Below are 19,352 nucleotides of genomic sequence, written 5' to 3'. Positions count from 1 at the left end.
GGTTGTTGGGGGCAGGGCAAAGGGCAAAGGATTCATCTCACACAACCACAGACATCTAAAATGTAGTCGTTTAAATGAGAGCTGCCTTTCTAGTGTTATTTGTAGTTGGTGGAGAAAAACGGGCTCTATTAGAGTGCAAATCAGTTGATGTAGCTTATCTTTCATGATCCCTTTGGGAATCAGTTTATACTTCCACCATGTAAGGCATGCCCTGGTTTAGCTACATGTGTGTTAAAAAAATAATTTGAAAAAAAGCCTTTCTCTGGATTGCTCTAAATGCACTTCTCTTTGGCCTAAAGTTTCTGAACTAAAATACATTCAAGTATCTTCAGTGCCACTACTTCACATGGGTGTCTGGTATTTTTTATCGACACTGGAGAGATGTCTACAGTTGATATATTCATATGTCCATTTGCTTGGCATAGAGATTTGCAAGATCTGTTTTCTTTAGTATGCCAGTATTTGCTGGCTGAGTTCTAAATTCCTTGAATTTGCTCTGTTCCTGTGGTTGTTTAGTTTCAGATCTAATTTATCTAATCATAAAAGTATCTGTGCTGCCAAAACTAGCCTTTGTTTGAATGTTTAAAAGTGTGTAGTACTGCATGTTTTATCCATGTGTCAGCTTGGAAAGCTGCCAGGCTCATCCTTCACGAAGTGGCTTTTGAGCATTTCATATACTTGGGCTGTATTCTGCTGTTGGTGACGCCAGTGGATATTTTCCTGTTGACTTCAGTGACAGTGACACTGGGTTAGAAAGGAGCAAAACACTTGCAGATGCTGAAACCATGCTTTTAAATGAGTGATTTAAAGTCATCAGAAGATCCCTCAAGTCAATCAGTGTTGGCATTTCCTGTTTGCTTTCTCTTCCAGGAGAAGAAGATTTTTCAGATTCCCTGGATGCATGCCGCGAGACATGGGTGGGATGTTGAAAAAGATGCTCCCTTATTTAGAAACTGGGCAATTCACACAGGTATTGGAACTGTCTTTCTGCAGGACATATTTTCACATTGTTTTCCCTTTTAAAGTTGCATTTTCCTTCTTTCTCGTCTTTGTTTTTACTAACACAGAGAGTGAACTTAAGTTTCCAGATTTATGGGAGGCTAAGTGCTTTTTTCAAGGCCTGCGATACTCTCCAGCTTTACCAAAGTGACATAACTCATTTGCATTGAGGAACACAGTAACACTTAATTGATTTAAACATTAACAAGATTGGGTTCAAAACTGTCAGGAGTAGAGCACAGTCAGCACTTTGTAGACATGGGCCCTTAGGCTTTTTATGCCTTTCTATGGATTTGAGCCAGACATAATAAAGGTAAATGCAGTGCAAGCTTTTCCATGTTGTTGTGGAGTCACATCTGCAGCGCCCTGGGTCTTTCTTGAGCACAAACTGTTCATCGTGTGTTCTAGAAATGTGCATGGGAATGAGATCACAGCACTCTACTGCAACCTCAGCTATTGTTGGAATGCTTGTCATGGGAACCAAATACTGATGCTGTCATGGGAACCAAAGACTGGTACCTTGAAGCTAACCTATGCTGTTATTAATTCACCTTAGGTTTTCAATTGCACATCATGTACGCCTAACTTTCTTTTCTTGCTCAGGAAAATACCAGTCAGGAGTAGATAAACCCGATCCAAAGACATGGAAGGCAAACTTCCGTTGTGCTATGAACTCCCTGCCTGACATAGAAGAAGTGAAGGACAAGAGTATAAAGAAAGGAAACAATGCCTTCAGGGTGTACCGGATGCTGCCATTATCTGAAAGACCTTCCAAAAAAGGTAGAGATGAGAGCTTGTCAACATGAAATGGTGTTGGGGGCACTGTGTTGAGAAATACACCTAGTGCAGATAGCTCAGTGTGCAAGCTACCAGTGCAGGCTGCACACGGTGCCCTGGCTGGCAGGGAAATGACTGGAGCCCCAGGCAAGGAGCTTGGAATGGGCACCAACCATTTGCTAACAGAAGACATGGGGACCCGGCTGGGGGTGGTTGGTCATCAGGAGACTCAGCAGCCAGTGAATAATGAGAGGACCCCAGACCTCAGAGTAACTATTGGAATGAGTACCTAGACTGTCAGGGTATGAAAGTCCAGGGATTCTTTTGTTTAGGGCCCCTCCCCGGAGGCACCTAGGTTGAACTGTTCCATTGCTCAATTGTTTAATTATTTTCTTCCTCCTGAAAATGGATGCCTGACACTCTGCTGCAGGAAACCTAGGGTAGAGAAATGCCTTCAACAATTGTTACTGTTTCGGGGCCTGCAAAATGTGCCTGTCCGACTTCTGCTGTGACGCTGGATGTTTTTATCCAGGTGTTCCCCAGAATTTAGGAACAGCTATATGAGAAATGGGCTACATCAGTTAAGAGGAGAAGCTGCTTGAAGAGAGGATCAGTGAGATGTGATACCCTGAAGTTGGTGATGTTAAAGCCGATGGAGCTGTGTTCAGATTCTAGTTCCAAGTCTCCTTCAGTCAAGGAATATGATTAGGGGGATGTTAGAGATCAATGCATTTAACTCAGTAGGGCTCATTCAGAATATGGTGGCAGACATTTAGCTGTCTTTTTTCAAGCCATCTTTCAAGGGTAGCTTTAAACTGGTGCTGTCTTGAGCTGAGTGGAAGCAGTACACTCTGCTCAGAACATTAAACCATGAAACTACTTTGTTAGTTTCAAAGACCATGAAAAACCAGCCCCCAGAGCATGATAATGGTGAAATAGGAAACTTATGTTTGAATCTCCAAATTTAGGTATTAAGTCTGCCTGGAGAGGACCTGACCACCAGGTCAATCTCATGAGTATTTGGTTTCTTACAAAGTAGAAACATTGGCTTATTTATGGCTCATTGGCTTCCTTATGGCTTCCTTACTGGTTTATGGAGTAGAGCAATGGCTTCCTTAGTCCTCTGGTATCCTCTGGTGTCTAGGATTTTGGATGAAAAGATAACCTGCAAACCAAATGCTTGGAGTTCCTCTAAAATCCAATGCAGTTCACCTGTAGCTCACTTTGCTGTTTTCTTAGACTGAGAAGTGAAAGGCATATCTTCAGTTTAATTAAGGTCAGTCTGATTGGAAATGATGAACTGTGACATTTTTGGGGCAGAATCATACTGTGAAAGGGAGATCAATCTGCATAAGATAGAATACTTGCTTTGAAACTGTTTCCAGGCTCTTGTCAGTGGTGTATTTTGTATGTTCAGGCATATTCCCCTGGACCACAACCTGTCCCATTGTGGTAGATTTGTGTAAGAACTACAAAAGTTCATCCTGAAAGCTGAGATTCTGGAAATGGAGGCTGTAGCAGGGGAAAATTCTGCAGAAAGTCCAGTTACTATAGAACTCTGACATGTCTTGTATCCCGTATATATTTTCACACGCCCTTCCTTCATACCATGTGGCTAAGTTTGTGTGGGAGCAAAAAAATTCAGCTGCAAGCATTTCTAATTTTCAGTGATATCTTGTAGAAGAGGTGGGAGAAATCCCTAGGACACGTCTATGCGAACAGTAGGACAGAGCTGAGCTGGCACCAACAGGTCTGAGCTTCCACACGGGACTTGTCAGGCCAGAGCAGGGGCAGCAACTCTGGGGTCTGCCAAGGCACATGATGTTTTGTGAGGGTCCCATGCTGTGTGGTTTTCTGTATTCTCAAGTCCAGCATGATTGCATAAACCACTTTTGCATGAATTGTTATATGCATTTCCCTCCCGCATTGCAACTATTTGCAAAAATATCCACTGAAGTTTATTGTGATCTCTTTTCATATCAAATCAATGAACAATTTCTTTTTCCTTTAGCTACAGTGAGAGTATCAGAAATGTGATGAAACATATATTTTGGTTGTTCTTTCCTTTAAGAGTATTTTTCTCCCCATTCTTTTTTTAACAGGTCTTGTTGCTTAATTTGTCACACGTGTTTTTCACTTCGATTTTTTTTTTGACTGCAGTTGCTTTCCTCAGTCCCATAGCAGTTCTCTTCTGTAACCTTTTAAAAAAGAAACACAAAGCCAGAGTGTTCAATTTTTCACTGCCCAGACCTTAAGGGGGGATTAAAATTCAGCAAAATGTGTTCTTCCTTTCCTAGGAGGTGCTGCCATTTTGAGGCATGTTTTGGGGCTATTTGTTGGTGAATATAGAAAGTGTGAAGGGTAACTCATGGCACACAGGTCTTTATGAAATCTTCCTTCTGTTGTTGCAGGGAAAAAAACGAAGTCTGAGAAGGATGACAAATTCAAACAAATTAAGGTAAGAAGTGGCTGTTTAATATTGCGAGAGCTTGTGAAAACAGTCTGTTGCAAATCTCTTTTAATAGCCCCAACAGTGTATTGTGGTGGGTATTTGCAAATGCTTGTGGTTTTGTTAAGTAGCCACAGTTACCCGGGATGTATGGGGTTTTTTTTTAAAATGTGAAGGCTGTTAGAGCTGTGACTGACGTCATCAGTGGACACAGCCCTTGTGTTACAATGCCTGGAGGTTGGAAAACTGGCAGACTCAGCAATACAGTTGCCATTTACTTGTCTGTGTAAGGAGAAATACAGTAATTATGGAAGGAATGCTTCTGAACAATGGAGCTACCTTTTGAAGCAATTAATTTCTGTGCAAGGCTTCGGAAATTCATTTTCATTTAGGCGAGAAGTTCTGTCAAAGCTGCGCCTTGTGCTCATGTTTTGTCACTTAGAAGACCTCGGCTGTACAGCTCCTCAGTTGCCACCTGAGATTTCTGCTTGTCCAGAGCATGGACCCAGACTGACGTTAGCTTTCCATGGGAAGCATGGTGTTTCCTGGCTTTCACACCTCTGCCAAGGGCCTCTGCCAGGTGTCAGTATTATACATCAGCAGGATTTAGTCTGCTGTCAATTTTTTCAAACAACAAATCTCAAAGGTTTCAGACTTTCAGCCTTCGGTAAAGTTGGTGTTCTTGGGTTGTGTGTAGCAGCCGTGTCTGCAGCACAAGGGCAGTTGCTCACGTGTGAAGGGCTGTGCCACTCATGCCAGGGCACAGGCTCTGCACCCACTGGCCAGGAGATGCTTTGGGCTAGGTGAACTGAGAAAACTGGGAAAAACTCCTCCATTGAATTTGGGTTTGGAAAGCGGACACTGTCCCAGCAGTTGTGACATACGGAGTTACATGTCAGAATGCTGTGACTTTTAAATTGTCTTGAAGGAACCACTTTTTAAACATCCTGCCTGGATCATGAAGCCATGTGTACTTGTTATAAAGTGACTCTGATGGTAGCTGGTGTTCAGAGGGAGCCAGTAAACATCTTTGATTGGGGCAGAGCAGTGTGTGGTGCCTGCCAAAGCTGGCAACAAAAGCTTTGCTATTCACCTACGTCATAATCTTTCCTTTAGACAAAATAATAAATGCCTGAAAAGCTGTAGAGGCACTTGAACAATCTCATCCTTTCCATAGTCTCGCAAACAGTTGTTGGTGAGGGAGTCCCAGGCAGATTAGTTAGTACATGTGGCATTACATCTAGGAGGAGTAGGTGCTGGTGGGGTGATGCTCACAGCTTTTGGGAGCACTTTCCTCCAGCTTGGTTGTCCTGAGCTGCACAGAAGTGTTAGGCCAGGTGATACAGGAGCAGTGAGCTGAGCTGGCTGTACTGCCAACACATACACCTACCAGTGACACCTACTATGAGCATACAGCTCACCAGCCACCGACCATAGTATGGCCACTTAGTTCTTGTAGGCTTTGAACTAGGGCCAGATAGTATTCTTGTTTGTTCCCCCTTATTCTGATAAATGTGTGCACTGCTGGCCTGTGGGTATGCCTGGATTTTGAAAGAAGTGCTCCTTCCAGGCTCAGCCACTGTTAGACTGACTATTGAATGTGGAAGGCTGTAATAGTGGGGAAGAGTTGTGGATGAATTGATCAAATACACATTTCTTAGCATGGAAGGCTGCTTATAATTGCTTTGCTGGTGCTATGAATTCCTGAGATCCTAGTTGCATGTTTTGAATTGAACACCTTACAGTTGCCCTGAAAAATCTCTTTTCTGTGGAGCTGAGTGGGAGGCTGCTCCACAATTTGCCTGGTAACTGCCATGGAGTAACAGCAGCAGAGGAAGAAGCTGAGGATCTGACCACAGATCCTGAGAGTCCCTGCTCCCCATTAGGCAAGTGAGCAGGTTTCCCACGTTGCAGATAGGTCTCCTACCACTGGGCTTTTGGGCAAATGGAATCTGTCATTAAAATTCATGAAATTCATTAAGAAATTAATTCTCATCAATAGGAAGAAGCTGAGATAAAAACATTCTCTTTCCTTCAAAACAAAGGACTGAACTGAGGTGTAATTTCTACCTTATCCTAGATGTATCCTTTTGATCATGCAGCTCCACATTGAGAGACATTTTATAAATGAGTGACACCTTTCCCTGTGCATTTAGCTTAGGCTAGACATCTGGACACTGAAAATTTAGGTGATTTAACACCAACTGTGCCAGTATTCAAGTCTCTTTGTGGGTCTTGCATCATCAGCTGAGTTCCAAAATGCATATTTGTTTCAGAAGCTTGAAGGGGGCTACCAAATAAACTTCTCTGTAACTAAGCCTCAGTCAAGTTGAGCAAGGTGCTGTGTGCACAGAGGTTCCACGGAGGCTGCTGTGTTTGCTGGGGCATTGCACAACGCCAGATGCTCAGGCTGCAGTGTGCAGCCCTAACCTGTCTCTGCAGTCATAATGCTCAGTGGATCAATCGCAGCTAATTTTATCTTTTCCGGCACTCCAGGTCTTTGACCTGAGGGTCAGTGCAGCTGGTGCAGCTCATCAAAGACCTAGTTGCCATTAACACTTAACTTTGCACCCTTCTGATGTGCAGAGGGACCTTGGGACAGGGTGCATGTTTGCCTTGTTTAATGGCTGGGAAGGTACTTGTCTCCAAGTGAGAGCTCTTTTTGAGTGGATCACGGTCACAGCATGTGAGATCCTGAAAAGACCTGTCATACTGTCCCCAGTTTTTTATACCCATGGTAACGGTTCCTACAGTTGGTTCTGTGATGGGCTGGCACTCCAAGTCTTGAGATTCACCTTTGCCCTGCCTTTGACAAAATGCTTTGGAGCAGTAAAAATGAGCATGACATGGCATCAGATCCAAGGGACAGCTCTGCACCTCCCTGTGGGTGTCTCTGGGTCAGCAGCAAGGTAGAACTACCCTTGCAGGGCTGGCATGGCCAGCCCAGAGGATTAGCAGAAGACTTTAGACTTTGTAACCGATAACTCTTTAAGGGAACCAGTGCCAGGGAGGAAGTTGGACCTGTAGATAATCCTTTAAGTGTGTTTATAGCTTTTTGAAGAAATCCTAAATTTATGGAATTAATTTTTTTGGTGTCTACTCTGAAGGGAGTTTTTTAGATTCCCACTTGAGTGTACCAGACCTGCAGAGATGCATCTTGTGGAAAGCTCATTCTGTGTAGAACAGGTGGTGTTTTCCCAGTGCCGTTGCCCTGTGGTAATGTTTATGATGTGATCTAAAAGGCTGTATTTAGTGTCAACACTTTGATTTGCTTTCAGGTTTGCTGCAGAGAAATATTGAGGCTAGAATTTAGTAATTGCTGTACAGAAGCTAAGGCTTCCTTTCAGAGAACACAAAAAGATAGAGCGTGTTTGGAAGGGAATGAGGATGAATATTAAAGAGTACATTTTTAAAGCAGTGTTCCTTCCTTGCTTGTTCCAGATTTTAATTTCTTGTAGTAAATAGCATACTACTTTATTGCTCTCTGAAGGCTCACTCTAAATCTAAAAATTAAAAATAGCTTTCATTTCAAAATACAAGATTTGGAAATGAAGTACACTCTGGCTTCTTAGAGAACCAAAATATTCGTTCTAAGACAGTGTCTTGCAGAGAGCAAGGGGTATATGTCAGGCAGAGGTGATAGGATTTATTATCATCTCAGAACAAAGAGATAGATGAACTGTCTGCAGGCTTCTAAAATAAATCAATCCTGACCCAACTGTACGGTTTTCATTCTAGCAAGAGCCAGTTGAATCATCTTTTGGGATTAACGGGCTAAATGATGTCACTTCTGACTATTTCCTGTCCTCCAGTATAAAAAATGAAGTTGACAGTACAGTGAACTTTGTAGGTAAGTACTCCTATGCTTTTCTTACACACTTAGCACACAGGGGACTTGAAAAACCCTTTTGGCTCTGCCAAACTCATCTTTCCATCAGCATTTTGCAATTTGGAGAATGCCACAATTGCAGTAAGGTTGACCCATTTTTTAGCAGCCCAAGCCACACAAGGTCCTGGTTGCAGGTCAGCCCTTGCAGAGGCAGTGAGCAGCACTGTGGCAGGGAGGTGGTTCCTTTCCTGTAAAGTGCTTAGAGGCATGCTTAGATGGCTTTTTCTGGCATCAACTTATTCCACAGGGTAGTTCTCAGCTATGAGGAGACCATAACCAGTGTCATGTGGGAGTTAAACTGCAGTTAGATGGCAGTTTCCCAGTGCTCAAAGCAGAGGTTTGTGTAGAGTACCCTTTATTTGGGAGTTTAAGCCAGCAGGCAAAATGGAGGAACTTGGTTCTTTTTACTGGCACCTCAATAGCAGAGAGAGTTCTTAACATCACTGAGCTAACAAAAAGGATCAGCAAAGACTTCATTTAGGAGCCAGAACGTTAGGAATTAGCTGTCATCTCAGCATGTGAATAATTGGTTCTCTGTAGAATAATTGGGCTGGGTTTTGACAGCTCTTTTTTGGATGAGGTTGTCACTGCAGCGAGGGCTCCTAGAAATATGACCCATATACCATTTTGTCTAGAATTCCACTTTTAAATATGACAAAAATGTATTTGAAAGCTACATTAGTCTTCTGCTTGGAGAGATGGCAGAGATTATGTGCAGTGACTATTTTTGATCCCCATTTCTTAGGTCACAGGGCTTTGCATAGTCATTCCCCTCAAGTACTTCTGTGGCTGAGGAGTTTGTGAGTAGTTTTCCTCTCTTTATGGCAGTTCATTTAATCAGCTGTTGCTTTTTTTTTAAGAGTATTAGAACATGATTGTTACTCCTACTGTTATAACTTGAAGGAGTAGCACTCTAGTGCTATTAATGCTTCCTGTTAGCTGACTGAGGCTCAGGCTGGAACTGTCATCTAGTGTTGTTTAATTATTGACATGTGAAGAGTGCTGCTTATCCAGACTGGAGAGAGAAGCCCTTATTTAGGGCTGCAAAAAGGATTTTAATGTAAACAGGGAGGAAAGGGTAAATTAGATCTGTTCTGCAGAAAGGAGGGAAGTCAGCTGGAGGGGACGAAAGACAAACAGCACCTGCAGTGTTTCTGACAGAGGTGCAGCTCATGGGAAGTTGTGGTATATTGCCCAAATGAGCAGTAATTTTTTTCTGGGCGTTTTATCTCTTGGGGTGGGTAAGAAATTCACCAGGTATTGAGGAAAAAGATAAAACAGTGCAGATGGCCTGCTCATACCCTGAGAGGGTTGCACAACATTAGTTTCTCCCAGATAAAAATTAACTCTTGTGTGTGTGTGCTATTGCTCCCCCTCACTGCACCCTGTAAAAAACTGGTTGTTTCAGAACCAGGAAAGGAGAAATAGAGTGGAAATGAAATATCTGTAACAAAATTGCAGTAATTGTAGCGATGCAGCTTCTAAGAAAAAAGTCTATCCATTATATATGTAATTTCCTTTATGTTAACATTACCTCTCACAATACACATCTAAGTTTGGGAGATTTTCCAGATTACCTGGCACTTCACAAAGCAAAATTATATGCAGCTTTTCCCGGGGATAAATACCTGTCACTTTTCTTTTTCAAAAAACCATGCCTAAAGATAGAATGCAGGAATGGATTGTGTGTATAGACATGTGCATTCATGTTTATTTATCTTAGTTCACACAGGAATAGACGCTATCTTTTGCCTTTTTCAAAATTGATAATTAGTATGCTTAGGTTACTTAACAGAATTTCAAGATCTCTTGTGTTTCATTGCCTAGATGTTTTTCCCCTTATGGGTCCAGAAAAAAGACGTACTGTTTGAACAACACAGCATTGTGTTTGTACAGAATTTGGCTGTATGTTCCTTTTGAAGCTTTATGTTCAGTGAAACAATATCTATAGTCTTTCCCTTTCTCTTAGACAGCTGTGAATTCAGGTTAGTCATCCTCTGAGATGGCTCCATCCCCATGCCTTCTTCTGAAAGCTAGTGCCTTTCAGTTCTGTGCTGGATTAATATATTTGTCATGTGTTCATACTGCTGGGATCAATAGAGAAGTTGTACATGACAGAGAAAATTGTCTCAAGCAGCTCCAGAGATGTGAGTTCTGGCTTTCACCAGACATTTGCTTTGCTCGGTAACTTCTTGGGACCTTGGTTTGTTCCCCTTTTCAGAAGGGTGCTGTATAGAGCAACTAATGTCTGCAAAGCACACTTGGACACTTGGAAAGCATCCATGGTTGCTTCACTTTGTAGAAATAAATAATACTCCTTTGATATTAAATGTCATGGGCTCTTTGGGTATTAAATGTCATGTGCCTAGGGGAATAGGGAAACCCCTCTGTTAATAACTAACCAGGACATAGGTTTCTATCACAGACCATGGGGATTAAAAACTACAGGTACAAGTGTGGTTTTTATATGCCATTGAAGGCAATGCAAGGATCAGTGACAATAAACATCTAATTGGAGAAGAAATTGTTCACAGATTCATGTTATGTATATATCTGGGTTCCACAATGACCCTGTGGCCAGTTTTTTGCATGCCAGTACTGGTCCTCTGGTGTATAATTTACATGAGAGCACTCAGAGGCTTCTTCCTGGGTGAAGAGTACGAGTTTCCTTTCAAATTCTCCCTGAAAGCAAGTGGTGGGCATGGAAGAAAGTGCTGAGACTATTGGAAGACTCACTCAGGTACCAAGCAGGCTCCAAGGAGAGGCTCTTAGGGTTTCAGTGGGGTTGAGGTGTTATGAGTAATCTGCATTTTTATTTCTAACCCCAAGTTGTAGGACAGCCGCATCTTGATGGCAGCAGCGAGGAGCAGGTGATAGTTGCCAACCCTCCTGATGTTTGTCAGGTAGTAGAGGTGACAACAGAAAGCGATGAACAGCCTCTCAGCATGAGTCAGCTGTACCCCCTGCAGATCTCCCCTGTCTCGTCCTATGCAGGTAAGCCTCCTGGCATTTCTTTACACTCCTTTTTTTTGGAAATGCTTGGAAGACACTGGGGAAAATGGGGCTCTTCCAGGGTAGCTGACAGAGATCCAGAAATGCCTCTTCATCTGCCTTCTGCACTGCTAATGAAACTCAAAAACTCAGTGTTCTACTCATTTCACCTTGGGAAAGAACTCGGCAGATCTGAGATTGGAAATGTAAGCTGCAGATTTTAGCCTGTGACTAATGGAAAAAGAACCTTTTCAGATATAATGCAGAGAGGTCCCTTTAATCTTTTATTAGAGGGGGATTTTCAGTGGTAAAAATTACGTGCTGTAAATTTAGCATGTTCCCCTTTCCCTCTGTCTTACTAAAGATTAAAGATCTTCTCTGCTCTATGTTTACTCAGTGTCTAGCACAGTGGGCAGACTGCTAAGGGCTGCACTAATGGTATATATACATATGTGGAACTGAAGGCCTGGGGGGGTGGATCTGTCTTGCTACAAATAGTCTGCAGATTAGAACAGCCATGTAGTGGCTGATAACAAGTGATCTTGCAAGCAGCAGAGCTGTGGACGTCTGGCTTCCAACGTCTGCCTCCCATCTGGATTCTCTGATACCTAAAAAAGGGTGAGACAACAGTCTTCCCCCTGCCCCCAAGTTGGAGTGCTAATGGTTTCTCTTTTTTTCAGGCCCCTTGTTTTCCTATAACAGGTAGGAAGTTAGGAGTCTTTGGCAGTCATTTATCCCTTATCCAAGTTTGACTGTGTTCAGAAGGTGTTAGGGGAGAACAGATCAGATGGAAATGCACATGTGGACACAGTATATAGAGTCCCCACAATCATATAATCCTTACTTCCACTGGAAACAGGACAAAACCACATTTGAAAGTAGAAAAGGTTTCAGATCCAACCTGTTCTTTCTCTTTTAACATGGTGCTAACTTGCAAGCCTCAGGAGACTGGGTAGAAACCAAATGTCATCTTTTAAGGCAAACTTAAGTATACTTAATTGCTCTCCATGTATTTTATTGTTTTACACATGGTTTTTCCTTTGACTCATTAGGCTGAAATTACTTCTAGAAACATTTTTATAAAGTATGTATTTAGTAATTTTTATCTTTGGGTCTGAGTGAATAGTATGATGTTCTTTTAAATAGTCTCCAATATTAGTCTCACACATGTTGATAAATTATTATACTTCCCAATGTGTTTAGTCTGCAATGACCAAAGCATCTAGAAGGTCTTTGCAAAGTGTATGGCAGGGGGATATGAGGGTGCTTTAATTTATTAGCAGCAAGGAGACAAGGCCTTTGAAACATTTGTCCTCTTTCCAAATGTTTCTTGCAAAACTTTTCTGTCTGTGTCATAACATGACAACGATGCTTTCTTTTAACCTCGGCTACAGGATCTAAGTTCTTGGAATGCAAACAAGTCACTGTCTGGGTCTGGAAGTCAGAGTGGCTTCTTGGACTGAAATGATAGAGAGGGGTGGTCTGGTGACCACCCTGACATGAACAAATCATGACCTACCTGCCCAAAAGTCATTGCAACTAGCCTGCATAAGGAAAATGAAGGATGACTGAAGTGCTTCTGCTATCCCCTTATGTTGTCATAGTATCTCGGTGGCCTTCAGCTGTCCTAACTTATAGCAGGACCTGCTAGCCCAAAAGTCAGATAGCAAAGAGAATTTCATGCCACTGGTGTGCTTTTGAATGCATCTCGGGGCAGCTCTTGATGATCCTGGTTACTCTAGCTAGAGGCCAATGAGAAGTGGAGTACTGCAAGAGTCTGTCCTGGGACAAGTCTCATTTAATATATCATTGAGCAGAGATGTGTTGGAGTACACGCTTGTGAACTTTACAGGTGACACCAAGTACATGACACCAGTCAATATGCTTGAGGGCAGAAAGTTCTGGAGAGATTGCAGAAATGGGTCAGCAGAAGCCTTATGAAATTCAGCAAGGACAGATTTGAAATCCTGTGTGTGGGAAGGAAGAGCCCTTTGCAGTGATAGAGACTGAGGGTGATGGGAGCAGCTCTGCGGAAAGGTGGGCAAGCAGTTTGCTGAGCATGAGACAGCAGAGCACCCCTGTCACAGAGAAGGCCACCAGTTCTCGGAGCATGGCCAGTAGATCTAGAGAAGTAATTATCCTCTTATACTCAGCACTAGTTACACTACTTCTGGAGTACAGTCTTGAGCCCCCCAGTCCAACAGAGTTACAAACAAACAGGAGCAAGTGCAGAGAAGGGCTACTCAGGATAATCAAGGGTTGGAGCACTCTCTGTGAGGAGATACTGAGAGACTGGTGTTTGTTCAGCCTGGAGAAGAGATGGTTTTGAGGACCTCATAGCAGCTGTCCCTACCTGCAGGGATGTCACTGAGAAGGCAGAGCCAGGCTCTTCACAGTCGTGTATGGTAGGAGAATGAGAAACAGCAGGCATAAACTGAAATGTGAAAACTCAGTCCAGCTGGATATAAGAACAAGTGTCACCTTTCTCACCACAAGGACAGGTATGTGGTAGAGCAGGATACTCAGAGATTTCGCTGCTTCCATCCTCATTGGTTTTCAAGACCTGAATGGATAACATCTCAAGCAACCTGATCCAGTCCTGTAGCTGACCCTGCTTTGAGCCCTGATTTGGGCTATAGACCTCCAGAGGTTCCTTCCAGCACAAATTCTTTTGTGAACTTCTTTTTTTTTAAAGCATTCATTTTCCCTTGAGGCCAGAGTGAGAACAGGGGTCTGTGGTTTAGAACCCTGAAACTTGTAGGATACTTGTGACTACTTCTATCTGTATTGTCTGTACAGGAGAACCACAGGAACCCTGGCACTGTGCTTATGGGTTTGCTGGGCAGAACTCCCTGCTCTGTCAGGTGCTACTGCTGAATGGCAGGAAGGAGTACAACGGTAACAGCTGTGCAGGAACTTTAGCTCTTCTGAAACAACAGCCAAAAAAAGTAGCCTGAGGTATCAGCTGTCCTACATAAATCTGGTTGATTTCAAAACCACCTCTGGTTCCTTTCTGAGGTTACTCAGGCAAATGATGTGAGTGGCCCTTGTGAGTTTTCTCGTATTTCCACTGATGTTTATGAAATCCATTGGGTTTTGGTACCGAGGCTGTTGTCAACCTCCTCTTGTGTTTGGCACTGATTCAAATAACCTCCTATATACCTTCTATATTTAGTAATAATGTCTCTAGCTTCCCATACCTGAGTGGCCAGCTTCCCTAGCTTTGCTAACTATAGTGCTATTTCTTGCTCAGCATTTTGTTACATATAAACAGCAAGGATGGATTCCTTTTCAGCTGCATCACTCTCTTTTTGTTGCCACATGTTTCTTCATGTCAAGGAATATCTGTTTCTTGTCTCTATTTGGATTTCTCCTATTGACTCAATCTCCAGGGTCATTTCTCCTTTGCACAGATTAACTTCCCCTCCAGTATGGCTTAGTTAGCCAGTTTAATCACGTTAGCACATTTTTCTCTGCCTGGTCCAGTGCAAGAGTGTGCTGGTTTGAGCTGAAGTAGAGCATTAACCTCACAGGGCATCGTAGTTAGGTGTATATTTTGATCTGTTCCTCTACTTACTGCATGCTGCAGAGGAGACTAGCATAGGGGAGGTGCTGGCTTCGGAAGTAGCAGTCTGGAGAGTAGCTGGGCTACCTGCTTCCATGCTTCAGAAGGACTTTGGGTGCAGTTTAGATCCTGGGATCTGAAAGAACGATTCAGCCCATTGGTTTACAGCTCTCTGCCTAAACTAAACACTTAGCCAAGCCTTGAGAGAAGGGCATGGTGCTTCCAGTCTGAAGACATGCAAGGGCATGAGCCACAAGGCACAATCCATGCACCCTCAGCACTCATGTCCAGTGCAGAGCATGAGATTGCTCTCTGGGAAGGCAGGATCATGGTTTGTAGCCACAGGGTTGCATGGGCTAAAATGCGTAACGCAAAGCCAAGAGTGGAAACTAGGGCTTGAGAGCTTTCTTGCCTACTACGGTAACTCATCACATCATTCTGTCAGTGGCATAATTTCTGTGTTCTGTTGGTTTACAGCATGGATGAGCCCTATCTGCGCGGCCCTGCTGGGGGGTTGGAGAAAGACCTCTCTAAATGCTGTGATAGATGCCTAGGGTTATCCTCCTGGGAAACAGGACACAGTGGTTCAAAACCCCACAAGCTGAAGGGAACCTGTGATCCAGGCCTCCACTTCTCTGGGTGAGGGTCTGGGCAGCAGGAGGCTGTGCTGAAGGCAGCAACCATCCCTGTGGAGCAGTGAGGCAGAGATGGATCTGTGCCCTGTTTCAGCTGGCATGGCAGTCCGGGAGCCTGACCCTCAGACAGTAGGAGACCTGTGTTCAGACACACGTAGGCTTGAAAATACAGTAAAATTTACTGGATTTCAGGCTCTTCTGCAAGGGAGGGTTGCAGCTGCAGGAGGATGTCAGTTCCACTGGAGCTGCGTCCCTGTGTTTGTGCCCTGGTTGAATTGACGAGGGTGAGGGAGGCTGTGCATGGCAGGGAGAGGTGATAGGAATGGAGATTATAGTACTTGCTCAAGAGGTGGGTGAAGAGTTAAGAAATAGGCTGGGGGAGTCTGGGCACGGATGGCAAAAATAAAACTATGCCAACTGTACCAAAGTGTACCAAGAGTAATAAAGCACCAGAAGTGACAACGAGCCCTTGAGGTGGCAGGCTGAGATAACAGATCATGAAACAAAAACACACTTATCTTCTCTGAGGTGGAGTTGTTACTGATGTTGCATAGAGAGAAATATAAGGGTTGGACAGAACTTTTGTCATTGCCAGGCCTGGACCTGCCAAGAGAAGGAAGGCAAGGGAGCGAGGACATGTCCTGCTCACTGGAGGCTGCACGGAATGTGCAAATCTACTTCTTCCCTCTCTGCTGCCTTTTCCAGGATATAGTCATGTTAACTGTGATAACCATAACCATGTGAATTTGCCCCTGTGCTTCTCCATTTTCTGGTTATTTGATTGACTCTGTTTGCTTCTACTTGTTGGAAGTAGATCGGGCCACTTGAGCTGGAATTTGTCACTCTAGGTAGAATAGCATGAATTTAATTTTGGGGTTTTTTTTGTTTGACAGAAAGTGAAACGACTGACAGTGTTCCAAGCGATGAAGAAAATGCAGAGGTAAGTGTTTTCTGGATTTTTAGCACTTTGGAGCAAGGTCTCAAGATCAATGTCCTGAGGTATTCTTCCCCCTTCTTTGCTTGCAACTCTGTCTACCAGTGCAGTATTCATTTTAATAATAGCTGGGGCAGAAAAGCAAACCAGGAGTATTCATGGGAAAAAGACATTTGGATAACTGTCACAGAATTAATATCTCTACAAGTTCATTCTTCCTCATCTGTCCAAATTACAAGGAGATTAATTTGCATGATAAGATATTCTGCAGATCCATCAACAGTACCAGCTAGTTTGTTAATCTGATGCATTGACATTGCTGGGTAGTGAGTGTTTTAGCTTGGTTGAAAGCACACTCACTTTGTTTTGCTTAAATGGCACCTGAGCTCATACAATTGGAGGAAATGCTTACACATATGATAGAAATTCATCTTGAATGTTTGAGGTGTGTGGAGCAGAAAGCTTTCCTGAGGAGTTAGTTGGGTATTGCTGGGTGAAAGGAATCCATGGGGAAAATAACCACTTCATGAATGTTTCCTGAGCTGCATGTATGCAAAACCACCACTTGCCTTTTATTTTGGGGCTGCCATCAAGCCACCAGACCTGCTGATCTCCATGAGTACTTAGAGGCCAAGGAAAGATCATTGAGGACCCTTAGATGCCCTGTGCTCCAGCTGCATTTTTGCAGAAGGCTTCTTGCAAATCTCTTTCTTGCTGTACCCCCGTACAAAAAGCTCTCTGAAACCTCCTTGGAGAACCAGAGGTTGTGCAGCTGTATAACAACCTGGCTAACCCGCTTGGTTTTGTCTCGTGTGCCTTGTTTGGAGTGGAACCCAATAGTGACTCCCCAAACCTCCTTTGACAGAACATGCCATTGTGGCATGTGTGGTAGGGAGAGGACTGGATGCTCATCTTTCCTGGGTGAACCGCTTCCCTGTGATGAGGGGCACACCATCAAGTGACAGTGCTTTTTCCATCAACCTCACCTGTATTCATAGTTTGGGTAGTGCTGCTTCAGAGGTTTTGGGTCTCTGTGCCTGCCTGTTGGCAGGAGGATGCTCTCACTGGTAACAGAGGTGACACTTCTGTTTGGAGTTCCAAATGTTTGATTGTCCCTGTCCATTTTTCTGTCTGGCATACTCAGAAAAAAGCCTTTATTTTCCATCAGAAGAGCAGGTAAAGCCTCTTGAGTGCTGGGAGCCAGCAAGGTTTAAGCACATGACTTCAGAAAGGGAGAAGTGGCTAAGAGCAAAGACACTCAAAGCCAGTGGCTAGAGGCTCAGGCTTTTAGAGATGGGGTAATTCCTGTGCAATTTCTGGATGTATCTGTCTTCATCTTGTTATTTGGAGTTCTTCACAAAGTTGGGTTCGCTCATATTGTCTTCCCTTCTTTTTTTCCCCCTTTTCTAGGGACGACTTCATTGGCAAAAGAAGAACATTGAAGGCAAACAGTATCTCAGCAATTTAGGAATGAGGAACACTTCTCATATGCTTCCCAGCATGGCAACTTTTGTAGCCAACAAGCCTGACCTCCAAGTCACCGTCAAAGAAGAAAGCTGCCCGCTGCCTTACAACAGCTCCTGGCCCCCTTTCCCAGACATCCCTCTGCCACAAGTAGTGTCCACAGCCTCCACAAGCAGCAGCCAGCCAGACCGCGAGACACGGGCCAGCGTCATCAAGAAAACATCAGACATCACCCAGTCGAGAGTCAAGAGCTGCTAAGCCTTTGCGGTGTGGTTTTTTAGCTTTGTTTTGTTTGGGTTTGTATTTTACGTTTCTCTAGGAGAGGTTCATCCCTTGACGCACATGAGACAAATCTAAGGTAAAGCCTTGGCAATATAAAACATTGCTGTGTCCAGCTCCAGTGCCGGAGTGTTTTTAACTCAGGACTCCAGCCATCAGTATGTACACCTGAACTCAGACAGATTTCCAAGGTTGCTACGTAGGAAAACTACCCAAGAACTTTGGCCCACTCACAGGTTCCAGTGCTTCATACGAGGACCAACCGACCACAAGGGAAGTGGTGCTGCTGTGCTTCTTGCTGTCAAGGCTGTGATGGAACTGAAAGCCTCAGAATGGAAGAGAAAATGTGAACTAGCTGGAATATTTTTAAATAAAGAAAAATCTATTGTGAATATTGTACATAGTGCAGTACTAGCAACGTTGCAGTCTGCTTCTGCACCTTATTAAGAAAGCACTTACAAAAGGCCTTTTATTACCTTGCTCTACTTAATGGCACATTGAAGGTCCCTCCCCACCTGTATTCTTTTCCAAGGCTATTCTTGCTAAAGTGTCTTTAAAGAATAGATGAAAGGAAAGGAAGTTAAAACTTTCCATGTGGATTTCATATGTTTTGAGACTGCTTTTCTCATGTTTGTTTCTAATCTGCTATGCTTGAATGCCGCGTGGTACAATAGGAAAGAAAAAGAAACCTATTACAGAGATATTATGCAAATTCCCAGATTTAGAAAAGAAAAATACTCTAATTCTAACCAGAGCAAGCTTTTTTATTTTTTATACAGGGGAATATTTTATTCAAAGTAAAATTCTAAAGTGAATATAATTTTTTTTAATCTTTTCTACAGCAAATTTATAATTTTAAGATTCAGTCCTTGGTTATCAGCAGTTATTACATCCTTGTGGCACATTTTTTTTTTTAATTTTGTAAAGGTGAAATAGCTTTTATGAGCTCATGTAGCAATCAGATTATCCTGTGGATTGATAATAAATATGGTATATAGTTAAATTTTTAATAATCCTCTTGTTTGTCTCTCATTTTTAATCTTTCAGAAGCCCCAGATGGCATGGGTTTGATAGGTGACTGTGACCTCTTGGAGTGAGCAATTAGAGTAAGCCGCCTGTGCAATTTCTGGAGCACCCATCCAATGGGATGGGAAGTACTATGCTTGAGGCAGCTCAAGGTGGAAAGAAGAACTAGAATTTAAAGGTGACCTACTCGAATTTGGCCTCAAATGTAGAGGTTGGGAGTTTTGGGGCACCTCTTCAGCTGTTACTTTGTGGCTGGACTTCAAGCAAGTCACCTCAGGAAACAGATCTTGTGAAAGTCCATCCCCCACCCGATGGGAATGGAATTCCCCCATTCCTCATAGATC

At 43.2% G+C, this 19,352-nt stretch overlaps 1 protein-coding gene across 1 annotated transcript; it reads left to right on the top strand.

The window, feature by feature from the left end:
* The first annotated feature begins 874 nt into the window (after positions 1–874).
* On the top strand, positions 875–18,989 carry IRF2 (interferon regulatory factor 2). Its single transcript, XM_009083493.1, has 7 exons — positions 875–970; positions 1,603–1,779; positions 4,188–4,234; positions 7,964–8,075; positions 10,944–11,108; positions 16,199–16,245; positions 17,650–18,989. Exons 1-7 carry the CDS (start codon positions 898–900, stop codon positions 17,959–17,961), a joined length of 933 nt encoding a protein of 310 aa, XP_009081741.1. The 5' UTR covers positions 875–897; the 3' UTR covers positions 17,962–18,989.
* Positions 18,990–19,352: the final 363 nt, after the last annotated feature.

The sequence above is a fragment of the Acanthisitta chloris genome, unplaced genomic scaffold (assembly GCF_000695815.1).
Source record: "Acanthisitta chloris isolate BGI_N310 unplaced genomic scaffold, ASM69581v1 scaffold16180, whole genome shotgun sequence".
Taxonomy (NCBI): domain Eukaryota; kingdom Metazoa; phylum Chordata; class Aves; order Passeriformes; family Acanthisittidae; genus Acanthisitta; species Acanthisitta chloris.
This window is presented reverse-complemented; position numbering and strand designations above follow the sequence as displayed.

Bases quoted from the DNA above. Each gene is read 5' to 3' on its own strand.
- IRF2 (XM_009083493.1), top strand. From the start codon at position 898: ATGCATGCCGCGAGACATGGGTGGGATGTTGAAAAAGATGCTCCCTTA. The intron at 11,109-16,198 runs GTAAGCCTCCTG...TTTGTTTGACAG, and splicing joins CCCTGTCTCGTCCTATGCAG to AAAGTGAAACGACTGACAGT. The intron at 16,246-17,649 runs GTAAGTGTTTTC...CCCCTTTTCTAG, and splicing joins GCGATGAAGAAAATGCAGAG to GGACGACTTCATTGGCAAAA.